At 44.9% G+C, this 20,422-nt stretch overlaps 1 protein-coding gene across 1 annotated transcript in view; it reads right to left on the bottom strand.

The window, feature by feature from the left end:
* Positions 1-14,715, bottom strand: part of LOC128700480 (carbonic anhydrase-related protein 10-like) — an 86,564-nt gene extending 71,849 nt beyond the window's left edge. The window contains exons 1-3 of the mRNA XM_070080002.1: positions 14,712-14,715; positions 12,818-13,020; positions 9,404-9,592 (exon numbers count right to left, since the gene is read on the bottom strand). Of these exons, the coding sequence (XP_069936103.1) occupies positions 9,404-9,592; positions 12,818-13,020; positions 14,712-14,715 (396 nt within the window). The remainder of the gene's footprint in view (positions 1-9,403; positions 9,593-12,817; positions 13,021-14,711) is intronic.
* Between the last annotated feature and the right edge of the window lie 5,707 nt (positions 14,716-20,422).

Raw genomic sequence — 20,422 nt, 5'->3', positions numbered from 1 at the left:
AGTATTGTAGAAGTTATGCACTCTGAATGGGTAAAGATTTAGGAGTTAAGGTTACCAAGACATCATTGAGTAAGCGGTTACTGTAAAGTTAATATAATTCGGTCACCATGTATAATTAACAGCAGTCGTCAGGTTATTCTTCAGCTCTATTCATCGTCTGTTGGACCTCATGAATATTGTGCTGCACAGTTCTAGTCACCGTATTGCAGGATGGATAGAAATGCACTGGAAGACGTACAAAGACGTAAAAGGACACAAGTGCAACTAATGTAACATTTTATTGCGGCAACGTTTCGCTCTCCAACATATATACATACAGAGGAGGATGACAAAGTTGATCCCGTATATCAGAAATCTTTCCTACGAGGATAGACTGAGGGCCCTGAATCTGTACTCTCTAGGAAGGCGTAGAATTAGGAGGGATGTGACTGAGGTGATAACTGGAAGACAGGAATAAATAAAGAGAATATAAATAGCGTTTTAAAAATATCTAGCCAAGACAGGACTCGCAGCAATGGGTTAAAGTTGGAGAAATTTAGATTTAAGAACATGAGAATGGAGGAACACTGCAGAAGGCCTACTGGCCCATACAAGGCAGGTCTTTATCAAAACCACCGCTACTCAAAGCTACCCAATAATTTACTCTCGTACCCATGATACCAATCAAACCCATCCCCTCCCACTCACATATTTGTCCAATCTCTTTTTATATACCCAGGGTCCTAGCCTCGATCACCCTACTCGGAAGATTGTTCCACGCATCCACAACTGTTCGAAAACCAGTACTTACCTATGACCTTTCTAAATCTAAATTTATCTAACTTAAATCCGTTATTTCTGGTTCTTACCTGGTTTGATGTCCTCAGTATTTTATTAATATTACCTTTGTTTATGCCCATTATCCACTTATACACTTCATTGATATCTCCCCTCATTCTACATCTCTCCAGAGAGTAAAGATTCAAAGCTCTAAGTCTGTCTTCAGTCTGTATATTCTCCAATGAGTCTATGTCCATCCTGTAGTAAGGGGACCAAAACTGAGCAGCATAATCCAAAAGAGGTCTCACTAGTGATGTATAGAGCTGTAAAATAACTTTTGGACTTCCGTTACTTATATTTCTTGAAATAAATCCAAGTAATCTGTTGGCTTTATTGCACACACTAAGGCACTGCTGTCTTGGCTTTAGATTTCTGCTTACCATGACTCCCAAGTCCTTTTCACATTCTGTATGATCAAGCTCTACTTTACCTAGTTTATAACTTCGAGGGTTATTTTCATTACCAAGGACTAGGACCTCACGCTTGTCCACATTGAACTTCATCTGCCACTTTTCAAACCAAGACATTAATTTGTCCAAATCCTCCAGGAGTTCACTGGTATCCTTCTCAGAATGAATCATACGACCTATTTTTGTATCATCAGCAAATTTGCTCATGTCACTTGTAATTCCTTCTGTTGCGAGTAAGGGATTTAAGAGGAATATTTACTCTTTGGAGTTCTATAAAGAAACTCCGTTAATATTTGGCCGGTAACAAAGATCGCACCTTACAGGCAACAAGGTATTGGAACAAGCATTGGAACAAAAGTATTGGAACAAAAGTTATGTTAGTATCTTTCAGAGTGTAGGGGTTATGTTTTAATTCTACTAGTAAACCAAACCCAACAAAATTAAAAGTTACGATCTTTACGATTTGAATACAATGCTTTCTTCTTCTCTTCTCTAAGTTCATATATATATATATATATATATATATATATATATATATATATATATATATATATATATATATATATATATATATATATATATATATATATATATATATATATATATATATATATATATATATATATATATATATATATATAAATAACACTTTACAATTTGAATCTCCACAAACATCAAAAACTTTGTCTTAACAAGACAAACAATGTCTTGAAATTAACTGTATAAATGTGGAAAGTTAAACAACACTACTGTCTCCTATAATAAAGAAGACAGAAACCACAGTATTATCTGAGAGATATATCTCTAAAGATTGCTCGAGTGTCAGAGAACATGAATAAATCCGTCTTCTGAACAATACTGAGTGAACTATGAGTCAACACTCAACTCTAATTCTCAAGGAAAATCGAAGTGAGTGAATGTATGGGAGAATATTGTCTCTTTGAAATATAAAAGATCCTACCTAACATAATAATAATAATAATGATGATGATGATAATAATAATAATAATAATAATAATAATAATAATAATAATAATAATAATAATAATAATAATAATAATAATAATAATCAAAATAATAATTATCAACTCTGATAATAACAATAATAATAGTAGTAATAGTAATGTCTTGTATGTAAAGACAGATAATAAAATAATGCTGAACATCTCCAGTTTAGCTATTTAATAAAGATCTTCGAGATATAATATTAAGTGAGAATCGGATTCCCTGACAATATTACATGGTGACCTAACTCCAAGGTGTGACACCTTCATCATGGTCATTAATGTAAATTATGAACAATAATGAACCCAAAACTAATCCCTGTGGGATGCCACTAATGACCAGTTCCCACTCAGATTTGACCACATTCATGGAAACTCTCTTGCTTCAACTTTTAAGCAGGTGGACCGGTAAGCCAGCGGAAGTCCTCGGTTAGATGACCAAAAGCTCCAGCTGTGGGTCATCATAATAGCTAAGATCCGAGTCAGGAAACATTTGTCCTGTTACCTGACAAATATTTTACCTAATTATCATCAGCCTTCAGTGTTTCAGAAATTAATACAGAGAAATGCTCTTCAAATTCATTCTCTCTCTTTCTCTCTCTATATATATATATATATATATATATATATATATATATATATATATTTTTGTTTATTAATAAATGTTCACATAGAATAAAAAAAAAAAAAAAAAAAAAAAAAAATATATATATATATATATATATATATATATATATATATATATATATATACAAACAATGATCTCTGGCTGAAGGAGACTCGAACCTACGAACCTTGGAACAAGGTACGCAGTGCTATACCAATCTCACCACACTGGACAATACCTTGGCGTGCAGCTTGCGCTAGACGTTGATCCAAGGCAACCAGCTTTCAGGGAGAAGGCTTACAGCTTTTCATCTCATCCCTTGTTCCAAGGTTCGTAGGTTCGAGTCTCCAGCCAGAGATCAGGGTTTGTGTATATTTTACCTGCTCTTGCGAATTCCTTGCATATATATATATATATATATATATATATATATATATATATATATATATATATATATATATATATATATATATATATATATATATATATATATATATATATATATATATATATATATATATATATATATATATATATATATATATATATATATATATATATATATATATATATATATATATATATATATATATATATATATATATATATATATGTGTGTATGTATATATATGCACACATACAAAGGTTATATACAGTATACAACCAATGGATGACGTAGTATACAGCCATTATAGACAGTATGTATGAAGCATATCAAGTGTATTAAACAAATTACCCATGCATAATCATACAGCTGATGTATAAAGTACGTAAATGTATAAAATATACTCGTATGAATCACAGAGTGGACTCAGCATACCAGGGGCGGGGTTAGAACCAGCCACTGGGCCAGCTGGCTACAACAAGTCAACGTATGAGATACACCACCAACATACAACGCAACAAGCAAGTCAAACAGCCAAAACAGCATTCACCACAATTATAGCCACCACTCAAAATGAAAGGTTGACGTGTTCAATTTGCCTATTGTGTCCAGCAACACGTTACCTCTTTAATGAAGAAGGACAGGCTGGTATTTTTTCCAACGGTGCGTAGTGGCGAATAACTCAATTGAAATAATGCGTTTGGGCGCATTTTCAAATATATGTTATGCTTATTTGGGCACGGATGGGCATGGGAATAGAGAAAAGAATTGGGCTTGCAAGTGTGATGGAATGAGGCTTGAAGGGATGATGTTATGGTTGTGATGTGGAATGAGAAAGTTGTTAGTGGTATTCCAGTTCTGAATGCACTCAAAACTCACCCAACATGCACTCAAAATGAACTCGAAACTCACTTTATATACACTCATATTATTACTTTAAGAACATGGCGACGTTAGGAATGTGGACAGGAAAACACACAGTGAAGAGGCGGGGGTCAGGAGTTATGAGTCAAGCCCTGCAACCATAGTTAGGTGAGTACAAGTAGGTGAATTAGGTGAGTACACACACACACACACACACACACATTTGCCTCTAGTGGTGGTTCAACTTCTCTCCAGTTGGATCCAACTCCCCTCCGGTGGATCCAACTCCCTTCCAGTAGGATCCAACTCCCCTCCAGTAGGATCCAACTCCCCTCCAGTAGGATCCAACTCCCCTTCAGTAGGATCCAACTCCCCTCCAGTATGATCCATCTCCCCTCCAGTGGGATCCAACTCCTCTCCAGGAGGATCCAACACCACTCCAATAGGATCCAACTCCCCTCCAGTGTCATCACAACACTCGTTCATCCTCACGGCTGTAAATCGTCATTACACGACTCATTTAAATATTCAGGAGCCGCTCCGCCAGGGTAAATTTGAAAATGCATGGGCTTAATTACACTGTTGTTCCTATATATATATATATATATATATATATATATATATATATATATATATATATATATATATATATATATATATATATATATATATTATTTATGTACTTCTATCTCTGTGTTCCAATTATTTAAAAAAAAAGTCGATCAACTGCTCCCACAGACAATAATAAAAACAGTAGGAAATATTATTTAAGTAAAATAGCAAAGGCGAAATATTGCATATTGCACGCTATATAGAAGGATGAAATGCAAATGGTGCAGTAATTTGCATACCTTGTCAATAATTAATTTGTAGCACCTGCCTGGCGCACGTGATGAGGCAGTGTGATGGTAAACATTAATCTCTCGTCTGATCAATTCTTTATTAAAAACGAGCTAGAATCTCTGCTCTCTGGGAGAAAAATTAGGATGGTGGGAGGGAAGGATAGGTAGAGGGACGGTAGGAGGGAAGGAATGATAGGTAGAGGGAGGGAGGGAGGGGTACAAATTATACCCAGGGTTGTTCCAGCTGACTTAGACAAGTAAGTCTGGCAGGCAAAGACTGGCAGGCAAAGATAATTTTATCTGGCCAACTAAGGAGATTCGATGGTAGCTAAAAGCGTTTGGTTGAAATCATTTTTTTTTTGCAAACCTGGACAAATGTTAAGTAGGTGGCGTAGGACTACACATGTGCATTCACACCTGCTGGACACCTGCCTCCTCCAGTACAGCAGTGAGGAAGTTCACCTCCCAACCTCAAAGAGTACAATAAATCTAGGATATACAGCAAACTTGCCCGTAATTACATGTTTGTGCCCACACACACACACGCATATATATATATATATATATATATATATATATATATATATATATATATATATATATATATATATATATATATATATATATATATATATATATATATATATATATATATATATATATATATATATATATATATATATATATATATATATATATATGTATATATATATATATGCAAAACAACCACGTGGGGAGTAGAATGATAGCTTATGGCCTTTGGTGTTACAATCAACACATCATCAGGAGAGAGCAAGGTTGCAGAAAAGAGGATGATGTCCGAGCAAATACGATCCCAAAGGACAACTTCACTGGAGTGAAGGAGAGAGAGAGAGAGAGAGAGAGAGAGAGAGAGAGAGAGAGAGAGAGAGAGAGAGAGAGCGAGAGAGAGAGAGAGAGAGAGAGAGAGAGTGAGAGAGAGAGAGAGAGAGAGAGAGAGAGAGAATAGAACAGGAAGAGCCCCCAGGTACTTTATATGAGTTTATTTTAATGAGCTCGGTTTCCTTTGTATAACTTTTAGAAGTCTCCCCTTTATATGTTCCCGTTTTCTCGTGCCTTTAAATGGCCCCATTTTCTCCTGGATGATTACTCCATAATGGTCACTTACTTATATATCAATGACAATATAATTATATATAAAAAATTACTCATATCTTTGTAAAGTATGACCAAATTTTTTATTATTGTCACGTTACTTTCCTTTAAGTTACTATTACTATATCAATGCTGGTGGGATTATTCTTATGGTATAATATTCTTCCTTCTGGCTGTGGGCACTGGTATGTCTGGGGGCACTGGTATGTCTGGGGGCACTGGTATGTCTGGGGGCACTTCCTGTCTGGGGGCACTGGTATGTCTGGGGGGCACTGGATGTCTGGGGGGCACTGGTATGTCTGGGGGCACTGGAATGTCTGTGGGCACTGGTATGTCTGGGGGCACTGGTATGTCTGGGGGCACTGGAATGTCTGTGCGCACTGGTATGTCTGGGGGCACTGGTATGTCTGGGGGCACTGGTATGTCTGGGGGCACTGGTATGTCTGGGGGCCCTGGTAGGTCTGGGGGCACTGGTATGTCTGGGGGCACTGGTATGTCGGGGGGCACTGGTATGTCTGGGAGCACTGGAATGTCTGGGGGCACTGGTATGTCTGGGGGCACTGGTATGTCTGGGGGCACTGGTATGTCTGGGGGCACTGGAATGTCTGTGGGCACTGGTATGTCTGGGGGCACTGGTATGTCTGGGGGCACTGGAATGTCTGGGGGCACTGGTATGTCTGGGGGCACTGGTATGTCTGTGGGCACTGGTATGTCTGGGGCACTGGTATGTCTGGGGGCACTGGTATGTCTGGGGGCACTGGTATGTCTGGGGGGCACTGGTATGTCTGGGGGCACTGGTATGTCTGGGGGCACTGGAATGTCTGGGGGCACTGGTATGTCTGGGGGCACTGGAATGTCTGTGGGCACTGGTATGTCTGGGGGCACTGGTATGTCTGGGGGCACTGGTATGTCTGGGGGCACTGGTATGTCTGGGGGCACTGGTATGTTTGGGGGCACTGGTATGTCTGGGGGCACTGGAATGTCTGGGGGCACTGGTATGTCTGGGGGCACTGGTATGTCTGGGGGCACTGGTATGTCTGGGGGCACTGGAATGTCTGGGGGCACTGGTATGTCTGTGGGCACTGGTATGTCTGGGGGCACTGGTATGTCTGGGGGCACTGGTATGTCTGGGGGCACTGGCATGTCTGGGGGCACTGGTATGTCTGGGGGCACTGGTATGTCTGGGGGCACTGGTATGTCTGGGGGCACTGGAATGTCTGTGGGCACTGGTATGTCTGGGGGCACTGGTATGTCTGGGGGCACTGGAATGTCTGTGCGCACTGGTATGTCTGGGGGCACTGGTATGTCTGGGGGCACTGGAATGTCTGTGGGCACTGGTATGTCTGGGGGCCCTGGTCTGTCGGGGGGCACTGGTATGTCTGGGGGCACTGGTATGTCTGGGGGCACTGGTATGTCTTGGAGCACTGGAATGTCTGGGGGCACTGGTATGTCTGGGGGCACTGGTATGTCTGGGGGCACTGGTATGTCTGGGGGCACTGGAATGTCTGTGGGCACTGGTATGTCTGGGGGCACTGGTATGTCTGGGGGCCCTGGAAGGTCTGGGGGCACTGGAATGTCTGGGGGCACTGGTATGTCTGTGGGCACTGGTATGTCGGGGGGCACTGGTATGTCTGGGGGCACTGGTATGTCTGGGGGCACTGGTATGTCTGGGGGCACTGGTATGTCTGGGGGCACTGGTATGTCTGGGGCACTGGTTTGTCTGGGGGCACTGGTATGTCTGGGGGCACTGGTATGTCTGGGGGCACTGGTATGTCTGGGGGCACTGGTATGTTTGGGGGCACTGGTATGTCTGGGGGCACTGGAATGTCTGGGGGCACTGGTATGTCTGGGGGCACTGGTATGTCTGGGGGCACTGGTATGTCTGGGGGCACTGGAATGTCTGGGGGCACTGGTATGTCTGTGGGCACTGGTATGTCTGGGGGCACTGGTATGTCTGGGGGCACTGGAATGTCTGGGGGCACTGGTATGTCTGGGGGCACTGTATGTCTGTGGGGGTATGTCTGGGGGCACTGGTATGTCTGGGGCACTGGAATGTCTGGGGGCACTGGTATGTCTGGGGGCACTGGTTATGTCTGGGGGCACTGGTATGTCTGGGGGCACTGGTATGTCTGGGGGCACTGGTATGTCTGGGGGCACTTCCTGTTACTTTCTCTCTCTCTCTCTCTCTCTCTCTCTCTCTCTCTCTCTCTCTCTCTCTATATATATATATATATATATATATATATATATATATATATATATATATATATATATATATATATATATATATATATATATATATATAGGATGATAAATGGTTTAAAACCGGGGCTAGTAACCCCTTCTCCTGTATATATATATATATATATATATATATATATATATATATATATATATATATATATATATATATATATATATATGTCGTGCCGAATATGTAAAACTGGTCAATTAGCAAGAATTTGTTTAAAATTAAGTCCTTTCTAAAATTTTCTCTTATATGTTTAAAGATATATTTTTTTCATTAATGTTAATGTAAAATTTTTTAATTTTGCTCCAAAAGAATCTTAGAAAACTTACCTAACCTTATTATAACAAGAACAATTTATTTTAGCCTAACCCAACTAAATATAATGTAGATTTGTTTACAATAATTTAATACTAAACAAACACAGTGAAATATATTTTTTTCATTATAGGACAAGCGAAAATTTGTGTATGCAATAATTTCGCAAAAATCATCCTGAACCTAACGAAAAAAATATATTTCACTGTGTTTGTTTAGTGTTAAATTATTGTAAACAAATCTACATTATATTTAGTTGGGTTAGGCTAAAATAAATTGTTCTTGTTATAATAAGGTTAGGTAAGTTTTCTAAGATTCTTTTGGAGCAAAATTAAAAAATTTTACATTAACATTAATGAAAAATATATATCTTTAAACATATAAGAGAAAATTTTAGAAAGGACTTAATTTTAAACAAATTTTTGCTAATTGACCAGTTTTACATATTCGGCACGACATATATATATATATATATATATATATATATATATATATATATATATATATATATATATATATATATATATATATATATATATAGGATGGGGTCCACCTCTGGTGTAAATTGTGGGACCCATAGCCTCGGAGAAGTGGATAAAAAGGCTTCAAGGAAGAATATTTGGATTTCTTCCTGAAGCCATTTGAATATTCCACTTCCCCTACCACCCCATCTTTTGAACTATACCAATAGGAATATTTTATTACATAATATGGCACAGAAGATTTATGTATAAATACGTATATGTATATATATATACATATAATGTCTTACCTCTGCAGGAAAAGCCTTGTTATCTAAGAGGTGTTCTGAACCTTGTTGGTTCCTCTCACCGAAGTGTAGACGGGCGTGGGTGAGTGTGTAGGCGTAGCTCAGTGGTCCGCCCGTCACGTTGATGGCGTGGGCGTTATGGGCGGCTCTCCACTCCACGCTGTGACCCGTATTGAGCAGTTCCCCGCCCACCTGAGCTAAGGACAGGCACAGTCACTACCCAAGGTACAGTACGTGGCAGTGGTGGTAGATGGGTATGGTGATAGATGGGTATGGTGATAGTTAGATGGTGGTAATGTATGGGCAGTGGTGATAGATTGATGGTGGTGATAGATTGGTAGTGGTGACAGATGGGTGGTGGTGGTGACAGACGGGTGGTGGTGGTGACAGATGGGTGGTGGTGGTGATAGATGGGTGGTGGTGGTGATAGATGGGTGGTGGTGGTTATAGATGGGTGGTGGTGGTGATAGATGGGTGGTGGTGGTGATAGATGGGTGGTGGTGGTGACAGATGGGTGGTGGTGGTGATAGATGGGTGGTGGTGGTGATAGATGGGTGGTGGTGGTGACAGATGGGTGGTGGTGGTGATAGATGGGCGGTGGTGGTGATAGATGGGTGGTGGTGGTGATAGATGGGTGGTGGTGGTGATAGATGGGTGGTGGTGGTGACAGATGGGTGGTTGTGGTGATAGATGGGTGGTGGTGGTGATAGATGGGCGGTGGTGGTGATAGATGGGTGGTGGTGGTGATAGATGGGTGGTGGTGGTGATAGATGGGTGGTGGTGGTGATAGATGGGTGGTGGTGGTGATAGATGGGTGGTGGTGGTGATAGATGGGTGGTGGTGGTGATAGATGGGTGGTGGTGGTGAAAGATGGATGGTGGTGGTGACAGATGGGTGGTGGTGGTGATAGATGGGTGGTGGTGGTGATAGATGGGTGGTGGTGGTGACAGATGGGTGGTGGTGGTGACAGATGGGTGGTGGTGGTGATAGATGGGTGGTGGTGGTGATAGATGGGCGGTGGTGGTGATAGATGGGTGGTGGTGGTGATAGATGGGTGGTGGTGGTGACAGACGGGTGGTGGTGGTGATAGATGGGTGGTGGTGGTGATAGATGGGTGGTGGTGGTGATAGATGGGTGGTGGTGGTGATAGATGGGTGGTGGTGGTGATAGATGGGTGGTGGTGGTGATAGATGGGTGGTGGTGGTGATAGATGGGTGGTGGTGGTGACAGACGGGTGGTGGTGGTGATAGATGGGTGGTGGTGGTGACAGACGGGTGGTGGTGGTGATAGATGGGTGGTGGTGGTGATAGATGGGTGGTGGTGGTGACAGAGGGGTGGTGGTGGTGAGAGAAGGGTGGTGGTGGTGAGAGAAGGGTGGTGGTGGTGATAGATGGGTGGTGGGGGTGATAGATGGGTGGTGGTGGTGATAGATGGGTGGTGGTGGTGATAGATGGGTGGTGGTGGTGACAGATGGGTGGTGGTGGTGAAAGATGGGTGGTGGTGGTGACAGATGGGTGGTGGTGGTGATAGATGGGTGGTGGTGGTGACAGACGGGTGGTGGTGGTGATAGATGGGTGGTGGTGGTGATAGATGGGTGGTGGTGGTGACAGACGGGTGGTGGTGGTGATAGATGGGTGGTGGTGGTGATAGATGGGTGGTGGTGGTGACAGACGGGTGGTGGTGGTGATAGATGGGTGGTGGTGGTGATAGATGGGTGGTGGTGGTGACAGACGGGTGGTGGTGGTGACAGACGGGTGGTGGTGGTGATAGATGGGTGGTGGTGGTGATAGATGGGTGGTGGTGGTGACAGACGGGTGGTGGTGGTGATAGATGGGTGGTGGTGGTGACAGACGGGTGGTGGTGGTGATAGATGGGTGGTGGTGGTGATAGATGGGTGGTGGTGGTGACAGACGGGTGGTGGTGGTGACAGATGGGTGGTGGTGGTGACAGACGGGTGGTGGTGGTGACAGACGGGTGGTGGTGGTGATAGATGGGCGGTGGTGGTGACAGACGGGTGGTGGTGATAGATGGGCGGTGGTGGTGACAGACGGGTGGTGGTGGTGATAGATGGGCGGTGGTGGTGACAGACGGGTGGTGGTGGTGATAGATGGGTGGTGGTGGTGATAGATGGGTGGTGGTGGTGACAGACGGGTGGTGGTGGTGACAGATGGGTGGTGGTGGTGATAGATGGGTGGTGGTGGTGATAGATGGGTGGTGGTGGTGATAGATGGGTGGTGGTGGTGACAGACGGGTAGTGGTGGTGACAGATGGGTGGTGGTGGTGACAGATGGGTGGTGGTGGTGATAGATGGGTGGTGGTGGTGACAGACGGGTGGTGGTGGTGATAGATGGGTGGTGGTGGTGACAGACGGGTGGTGGTGGTGACAGACGGGTGGTGGTGGTGACAGACGGGTGGTGGTGGTGACAGACGGGTGGTGGTGGTGACAGACGGGTGGTGGTGGTGACAGACGGGTGGTGGTGGTGACAGACGGGTGGTGGTGGTGACAGACGGGTGGTGGTGGTGACAGACGGGTGGTGGTGGTGACAGACGGGTGGTGGTGGTGACAGACGGGTGGTGGTGGTGATAGATGGGTGGTGGTGGTGATAGATGGGTGGTGGTGGTGACAGACGGGTGGTGGTGGTGATAGATGGGTGGTGGTGGTGATAGATGGGTGGTGGTGGTGATAGATGGGTGGTGGTTTTATCCATTATTTACATCCCCCCCCACATTCAAGACTATATAATGAAGTGTCAAAAAAATTAATTTCTCTCATCTGACATTCCTTTTTTTTAATATTCCCTTTGTCTCGTTTTACAATCCCAATTTTCGAAATTAAAAAGCTCAAAGAATTTTGTTTTTTTCTCCCTGCCCGGGACCCTAACCCATGTTAAACTCTACTTTGACTCTCATTAACATGTAGAGTTCGCTAGGTGCATTACGGACTAGTTAAGTGACTTTACTGGAAATGTATTCCGGAGTTAGTTCTCAAGTCCCGAGTAGGATAAGTCTCAGAGGACTGTGGTAACGCATCACCTCAGAACCTTAATCCTAGGGTAACACTTTGTGGCATGCCAGGGAAAAGTTCCTGTGATCTATGATCTAACTCATCGCTGGATATACCTTCTTGCGGAAGACAGTCGGAATGTTGTCTTCAACTAAGTCAGTAGATAAGTTAGTAAGTTGGAAGATTGTCATGATCTTAGTCAACGGATGAGTTAGTAACTTGAAGGTTCTCGTGATATAAGTCACGTCAGTAAGTTGTGGTACTCTGTTGGAAGGTTGTCATGACGTAAGTCTTCAGAGAACTGAACTATAATTTAAATCAGTTGCTCGCCCAGTGGGAGACAACCACTGACGGGCTAATTAAAACCCCAGGAGAGGTTGCTACCACCTACCAATAGGTCATCGACAACTCACCGTGACCTTGTCGAGGGTGAAGGGGGTGAGGTTGGGATCGAAGAGGAGAGTCTTGGGGTCGACGTTGATGGGCGATTGTCGACGACCGTCCCGGCACATCCCCCAGGCGGGGTTGATGACGCCCCAGAACCGTGGCCCGGATATACCATCGTAGGTCCACCACTGACTCCAGTCTATTCCAGGGGGATTACTGGGTGACGGTCCTGTAGATGGATACAATATTGATTAAAATTACACATATATACATACATGTATATGCTGAACAACCACTGAGAAAACAATAGTGATATTCAAAGTGCTTTCCTGATTTCTCACATTATAATTATTATTAATGATATATATATATATATATATATATATATATACATACATATATATATATATATGTATATATATATGTATATATATATATGTATATATATATATATATATATGTTTATATATATATATATGTATATATATATATATATATATGTTTATATATATATATATATGTATATATAGATATATATGTAATATATACATATATATATATATATATGTATATATATATATATATATATGTATATATATTTATATATGTATATATATATATATATATAAGTGTGGCTTTAAAAGCTCCCAACGTGATACACAGACACAGACAGACAGACAGACAGACAGACAGACACACACACACACACACACACACACACACACACACACACACACACACATACACACACACACACACACACACACACACACACACACACACACACACACACGCATACACACACACACACACTGAAGGACAGTAGAGATAGAGGGGACATGATAACGACTTACAAAATACTGAGAGGAATTGACAAGGTGGACAAAGACAGGATGTTCCAGAGACTGGACACAGCAACAAGGGGACACAGTTGGAAGGTGAAGACACGGATGAATCACAGGGATGTTAGGAAGTATTTCTTCAGCCACAGAGTAGTCAGGAAGTGGAATAGTTTGGGAAGCGATGTAGTGGAGGCAGGATCCATACATAGCTTTAAGCAGAGGTATGATAAAGCTCATGGCTCAGGGAGAGTGACCTAGTAGCGACCAGTGAAGAGGCGGGGCCAAGAGCTTGGACTCGACCCCTGCAACCTCAACTAGGTGAGTACAACTAGGTGAGTACACACACACACACACACACACACACACATACACACACTACGAAGAAAGGTTAAGGGAAATCGGACTGACGACATTGGAGGACAGGCGGGTCAGGGGAGACATGATAACGACATACAAAATACTGTGTGGAATAGATAAGGTAGACAGAGACAGGTTGTTCCAGAGATGGGACACAGAAACAGAGGGTCACAATTTGAAGCTGAAGACTCAGACGAGTCAGAGGGATGTTAGGAATTATTTCTTCAGTCATAGAGTCGTCAGGAAGTGGAAAAGTCTAACAAATGATGCAGTGGAGGCAGGAACCATACATAGCTTTAAGACGAGGTATGACAAAGCTCAGGAAGCAGAGAGAGAGAGGATCTAGTAGCGATCAGTGAAGAGGCGGGGCCAGGAGCTGAGTCTCGACCCCTGCAACCACAATTAGGTGAGTACATATACAAGCTCTCGGATAACTTAAGACAGAATAAACTGCTCTTCCTCAGGTATTAGAATAAACTTCTATACATTTTACGTAAATAAAATTCACGGTAGGCAAAATAAATTTGCGATTTTTTTTCTTTTAAATTTTTTCGTTATTTATGAGAGAAAAATATCAATATGTCGATGTCACGTCCTAAATTCTGGACAAATGTCTTCTAAATCTGCCAAGTGTATTGACTTCCGGTAAAGTGGCGAGTGTATCTTGCTGAGTGTTGAGGAGCGGCGGGTTAGTAGTGAGCCGCCCACCCCTGCCACCCACCCATGATGTCCACCCACGCCACCCGCCCCTGATGTCCACCCACGCCACCCACCACTACCCCCTCACCCCGGGAAACACACACACACGCACATGTCCCATTTTAGAATAGCTAATGAGCTGATAAAATGATATAACGAGGTCAGTTGACACGACAATACTGCGACGAGTGTGGCACCCTGTGTGTGATGGCACCTGTGGTGGCACCCTGTGTGTGATGGCATCTGTGGTGGTACCCTGTGTGTGATGGCACCTGTGGTGGCACCCTGTGTGTGATGGCACCTGTGGTGGCACCCTGTGTGTGATGGCACCTGTGGTGGCACCCTGTGTGTGATGGCACCTGTGGTGACACCCTGTGTGATGGCACCTGTGGTGGCACCCTGTGTGAGATAGCACCTGTGGTGGCACCCTGTGTGTGATGGCACCTGTGATGACACCCTGTGTGTGATGGCACCTGTGGTGGCACCCTGCGTGTGATGGCACCTGTGGTGGAACCCTGTGGTGACATACTGTGTGTGATGGCACCTGTGGTGGCACCCTGTGTCTGATGGCACATGTGGTGGCACCCTGTGGTGACATACTGTGTGTGATGGCACCTGTGGTGGCACCCTGTGTGTGATGGCAACTGTGGTGGCACCCTGTGTGTGATGGCACCTGTGGTGGCACCCTGTGGTGACATACTGTGTGTGATGGCACCTGTGGTGGCACCCTGTATGTGATGACACCTGTGGTGGCACCCTGTGGTGACATACTGTGTGTGATGGCACCTGTGGTGGCACCCTGTGTGTGATGGCACCTGTGGTGGCACCCTGTGTGTGTGATGGCGCCTGTGGTGGCACCCTGTGTGTGATGGCACCTGTGGTGGCACCCTGTGGTGACATACTGTGTGTGATGGCACCTGTGGCGGCACCCTGTGTGTGATGGCACCTGTGGTGGCACCCTGTGGTGACATACTGTGTGTGATGGCACCTGTGGTGGCACCGTGTGTGTGATGGCACCCTGTGTGTGATTGCACCTGTGGTGTGTGTGTTTGTGTTTGTGTCAGGTGGTCCAGGAAGGACCAGTTTATAACGCTCCTCAAGGGACCGGGAACTGGTGCACACTTTCACTGAACTATCCGTCAGTCTTTACAAAAAAAAGTTACTTGACAATACACACGAAGTGAGTTCAAACTATTTCACTTTGTTCCTTATTAGAGGTGAGAGATGAGTGCTTGTCAACAAGCACACGAGGGTCAGTATAGCATCAACGAGGGTCAGTATAGCATCAACGAGGGTCAGTATAGCATCAACGAGGGTCAGTATAGCATCAACGAGGGTCAGTATAGCATCAACGAGGGTCAGTATAGCATCAACGAGGGTCAGTATAGCATCAGCGAGGGTCAGTATAGCATCAACGAGGGTCAGTATAGCATCAGCGAGGGTCAGTATAGCATCAGCGAGGGTCAGTATAGCATCAACGAGGGTCAGTATAGCATCAACGAGGGTCAGTATAGCATCAACGTGTGTCAGTATAGCATCAACGAGGGTCAGTATAGCATCAACGAGGGTCAGTATAGCATCAACGAGGGTCAGTATAGCATCAACGAGGGTCAGTATAGCATCAACGAGGGTCAGTATAGCATCAACGAGAGTCAGTATAGCATCAACGAGAGTCAGTATAGCATCAACGAGAGTCAGTATAGCATCAACGAGAGTCAGTATAGCATGAACGAGGGTCAGTATAGCATCAACGAGGGTCAGTATAGCATCAACGAGGGTCAGTATAGCATCAACGAGGGTCAGTATAGCATCAACGAGAGTCAGTATAGCATCAACGAGAGTCAGTATAGCATCAACGAGAGTCAGTATAGCATCAACGAGAGTCAGTATAGCATCAACGAGGGTCAGTATAGCATCAACGAGAGTCAGTATAGCATCAACGAGGGTCAGTATAGCATCAACGAGGGTCAGTATAGCGAGGGTCAGTATTGCATCAACGAGGGTCAGTATAGCATCAACGAGTGTCAGTATAGCATCAACGAGGGTCAGTATAGCATCAACGAGGGTCAGTATAGCATCAACGAGGGTTAGTATAGCGAGGGTCAGTATAGCATCAACGAGGGTCAGTATAGCATCAACGAGGGTCAGTATAGCATCAACGAGGGTCAGTATAGCATCAACGAGGGTCAGTATAGCATCAACGAGGGTCAGTATAGCATCAACGAGGGTCAGTATAGCATCAACGAGGGTCAGTATAGCATCAACGAGGGTCAGTATAGCATCAACGAGGGTCAGTATAGCATCAACGAGGGTCAGTATAGCATCAACGAGGGTCAGTATAGCATCAACGAGGGTCAGTATAGCATCAACGAGGGTCAGTATAGCATCAACGAGGGTCAGTATAGCATCAACGAGGGTCAGTATAGCATCAACGAGGGTCAGTATAGCATCAACGAGGGTCAGTATAGCATCAACGAGGGTCAGTATAGCATCAACGAGGGTCAGTATAGCATCAACGAGGGTCAGTATAGCATCAACGAGGGTCAGTATAGCATCAACGAGGGTCAGTATAGCATCAACGAGGGTCAGTATAGCATCAACGAGGGTCAGTATAGCATCAACGAGGGTCAGTATAGCATCAACGAGGGTCAGTATAGCATCAACGAGGGTCAGTATAGCATCAACGAGGGTCAGTATAGCATCAACGAGGGTCAGTATAGCATCAACGAGGGTCAGTATAGCATCAACGAGGGTCAGTATAGCATCAACGAGGGTCAGTATAGCATCAACGAGGGTCAGTATAGCATCAACGAGGGTCAGTATAGCATCAACGAGGGTCAGTATAGCATCAACGAGGGTCAGTATAGCATCAACGAGGGTCAGTATAGCATCAACGAGGGTCAGTATAGCATCAACGAGGGTCAGTATAGCATCAACGAGGGTCAGTATAGCATCAACGAGGGTCAGTATAGCATCAACGCAGTATAGCATCAACGAGGGTCAGTATAGCATCAACGTCAGTATAGCATCAACGAGGGTCAGTATAGCATCAACGAGGGTCAGTATAGCATCAACGTTGTCAGTATAGCATCAACGAGGGTCAGTATAGCATCAACGAGTCAGTATAGCATCAACGAGGGTCAGTATAGCATCAACGAGGGTCAGTATAGCATCAACGAGGGTCAGTATAGCATCAACGAGGGTCAGTATAGCATCACCGAGGGTCAGTATAGCCTCTACGAGGGTCAGTATAGCATCAACGAGTCAGTATAGCATCAACGAGAGTCAGTATAGCATCAACGAGAGTCAGTATAGCATCAACGAGGGTCAGTATAGCATCAACGAGGGTCAGTATAGCATCAACGAGGGTATAGCATCAACGAGGGTCAGTATAGCATCAACGAGGGTCAGTATAGCATCAGCGAGGGTCAGTATAGCATCAACGAGGGTCAGTATAGCATCAACGAGGGTCAGTATAGCATCAACGAGGGTCAGTATAGCATCAACGAGGGTCAGTATAGCATCAACGAGGGTCAGTATAGCATCAACGAGAGTCAGTATAGCATCAACGAGAGTCAGTATAGCATCAACGAGGGTCAGTATAGCATCAACGAGGGTCAGTATAGCATCAACGAGGGTCAGTATAGCATCAACGAGGGTCAGTATAGCATCAACGAGGGTCAGTATAGCATCAACGAGGGTCAGTATAGCATCAACGAGGGTCAGTATAGCATCAACGAGGGTCAGTATAGCATCAACGAGGGTCAGTATAGCATCAACGAGGGTCAGTATAGCATCAACGAGGGTCAGTATAGCATCAACGAGGGTCAGTATAGCATCAACGAGGGTCAGTATAGCATCAACGAGGGTCAGTATAGCATCAACGAGGGTCAGTATAGCATCAACGAGGGTCAGTATAGCATCAACGAGGGTCAGTATAGCATCAACGAGGGTCAGTATAGCATCAACGAGGGTCAGTATAGCATCAACGAGGGTCAGTATAGCATCAACGAGGGTCAGTATAGCATCAACGAGGGTCAGTATAGCATCAATGAGGGTCAGTATAGCATCAACGAGGGTCAGTATAGCATCAACGAGGGTCAGTATAGCATCAACGAGGGTCAGTATAGCATCAACGAGGGTCAGTATAGCATCAACGAGGGTCATATATATAATATATATATATATATAATATATATATATATATATATATATATATATATATATATATATAAGTATACATAGAATCGAGAATCAACTATTCTTTTGCTAGAATGACACAGAGACGATTAACGTCTCGCCAAACTCAAGAAATTTTGTCTGCAAGTTGAACGCGAGGATAACCTTGTCCTCAGAGGTCATGCAGACACCCTCCACCCTCCCGAGGATAACCTTGTCCTCAGAGGTCATGCAGACACCCTCCACCCTCCCGAGGATAACCTGGTCCTCAGAGGTCATGCAGACACCCTCCACCCTCCCGAGGATAACCTGGTCCTCAGAGGTCATGCAGACACCCTCCACCCTCCCGAGGATAACCTTGTCCTCAGAGGTCATGCAGACACCCTCCACCCTCCTGAGGATAACCTGGTCCTCAGAGGTCATGCAGACACCCTCCACCCTCCCGAGGATAACCTTGTCCTCAGAGGTCATGCAGACACCCTCCACCCTCCTGAGGATAACCTGGTCCTCAGAGGTCATGCAGACACCCTCCACCCTCCTGAGGATAACCTTGTCCTCAGAGGTCATGCAGACACCCTCCACCCTCCCGAGGATAACCTGGTCCTCAGAGGTCATGCAGACACCCTCCACACTCCCGAGGATAACCTGGTCCTGAGAGGTCACGCAGACACCCTCCACCCTCCCGAGGATAACCTGGTCCTCAGAGGTCATGCAGACACCCTCCACACTCCCGAGGATAACCTGGTCCTCAGAGGTCACGCAGACACCCTCCACACTCCCGAGGATAACCTGGTCCTCAGAGGTCATACAGACACCCTCCACCCTCCCGAGGATAACCTGGTCCTGAGAGGTCATGCAGACACCCTCCACTCTCCCGAGGATAACCTGGTCCTCAGAGGTCATGCAGACATCCTGCACCCTCCCAAGGATAACCTGGTCTTCAGAGGTCATGCAGACACCCTCCACCCTCCCGAGGATAACCTGGTCCTCAGAGGTCATGCAGACATCCTGCACCCTCCCAAGGATAACCTGGTCCTCAGAGGTCATGCAGACACCCTCCACCCTCCCGAGGATAACCTGGTCCTCAGAGGTCATGCAGACACCCTCCACCCTCCCGAGGATAACTTGGTCTTCAGAGGTCATACAGACACCCTCCACCCTCCCGAGGATAACCTGGTCCTGAGAGATCATGCAGACACCCTTCACTCTCCCGAGGATAACCAGGTCCTCAGAGGTCATGCAGACATCCTGCACCCTCCCGAGGATAACCTGGTCTTCAGAGGTCATGCAGACACCCTCCACCCTCCCGAGGATAACCTGGTCCTCAGAGGTCATGCAGACATCCTCCACCCTCCCGAGGATAACCTGGTCCTCAGAGGTCATGCAGACACCCTCCACCCTCCCGAGGATAACCTGGTCCTCAGAGGTCATGCAGACACCCTCCACCCTCCCGAGGATAACCTGGTCCTCAGAGGTCATGCAGACACCCTCCACCCTCCCGAGGATAACCTGGTCCTCAGAGGCCATGCAGACATCCTCAACCCTCCCGAGGAT

This window comes from Cherax quadricarinatus, unplaced genomic scaffold (genome assembly GCF_038502225.1).
Source record: "Cherax quadricarinatus isolate ZL_2023a unplaced genomic scaffold, ASM3850222v1 Contig74, whole genome shotgun sequence".
NCBI classification, from domain to species: domain Eukaryota; kingdom Metazoa; phylum Arthropoda; class Malacostraca; order Decapoda; family Parastacidae; genus Cherax; species Cherax quadricarinatus.
This window is presented reverse-complemented; position numbering and strand designations above follow the sequence as displayed.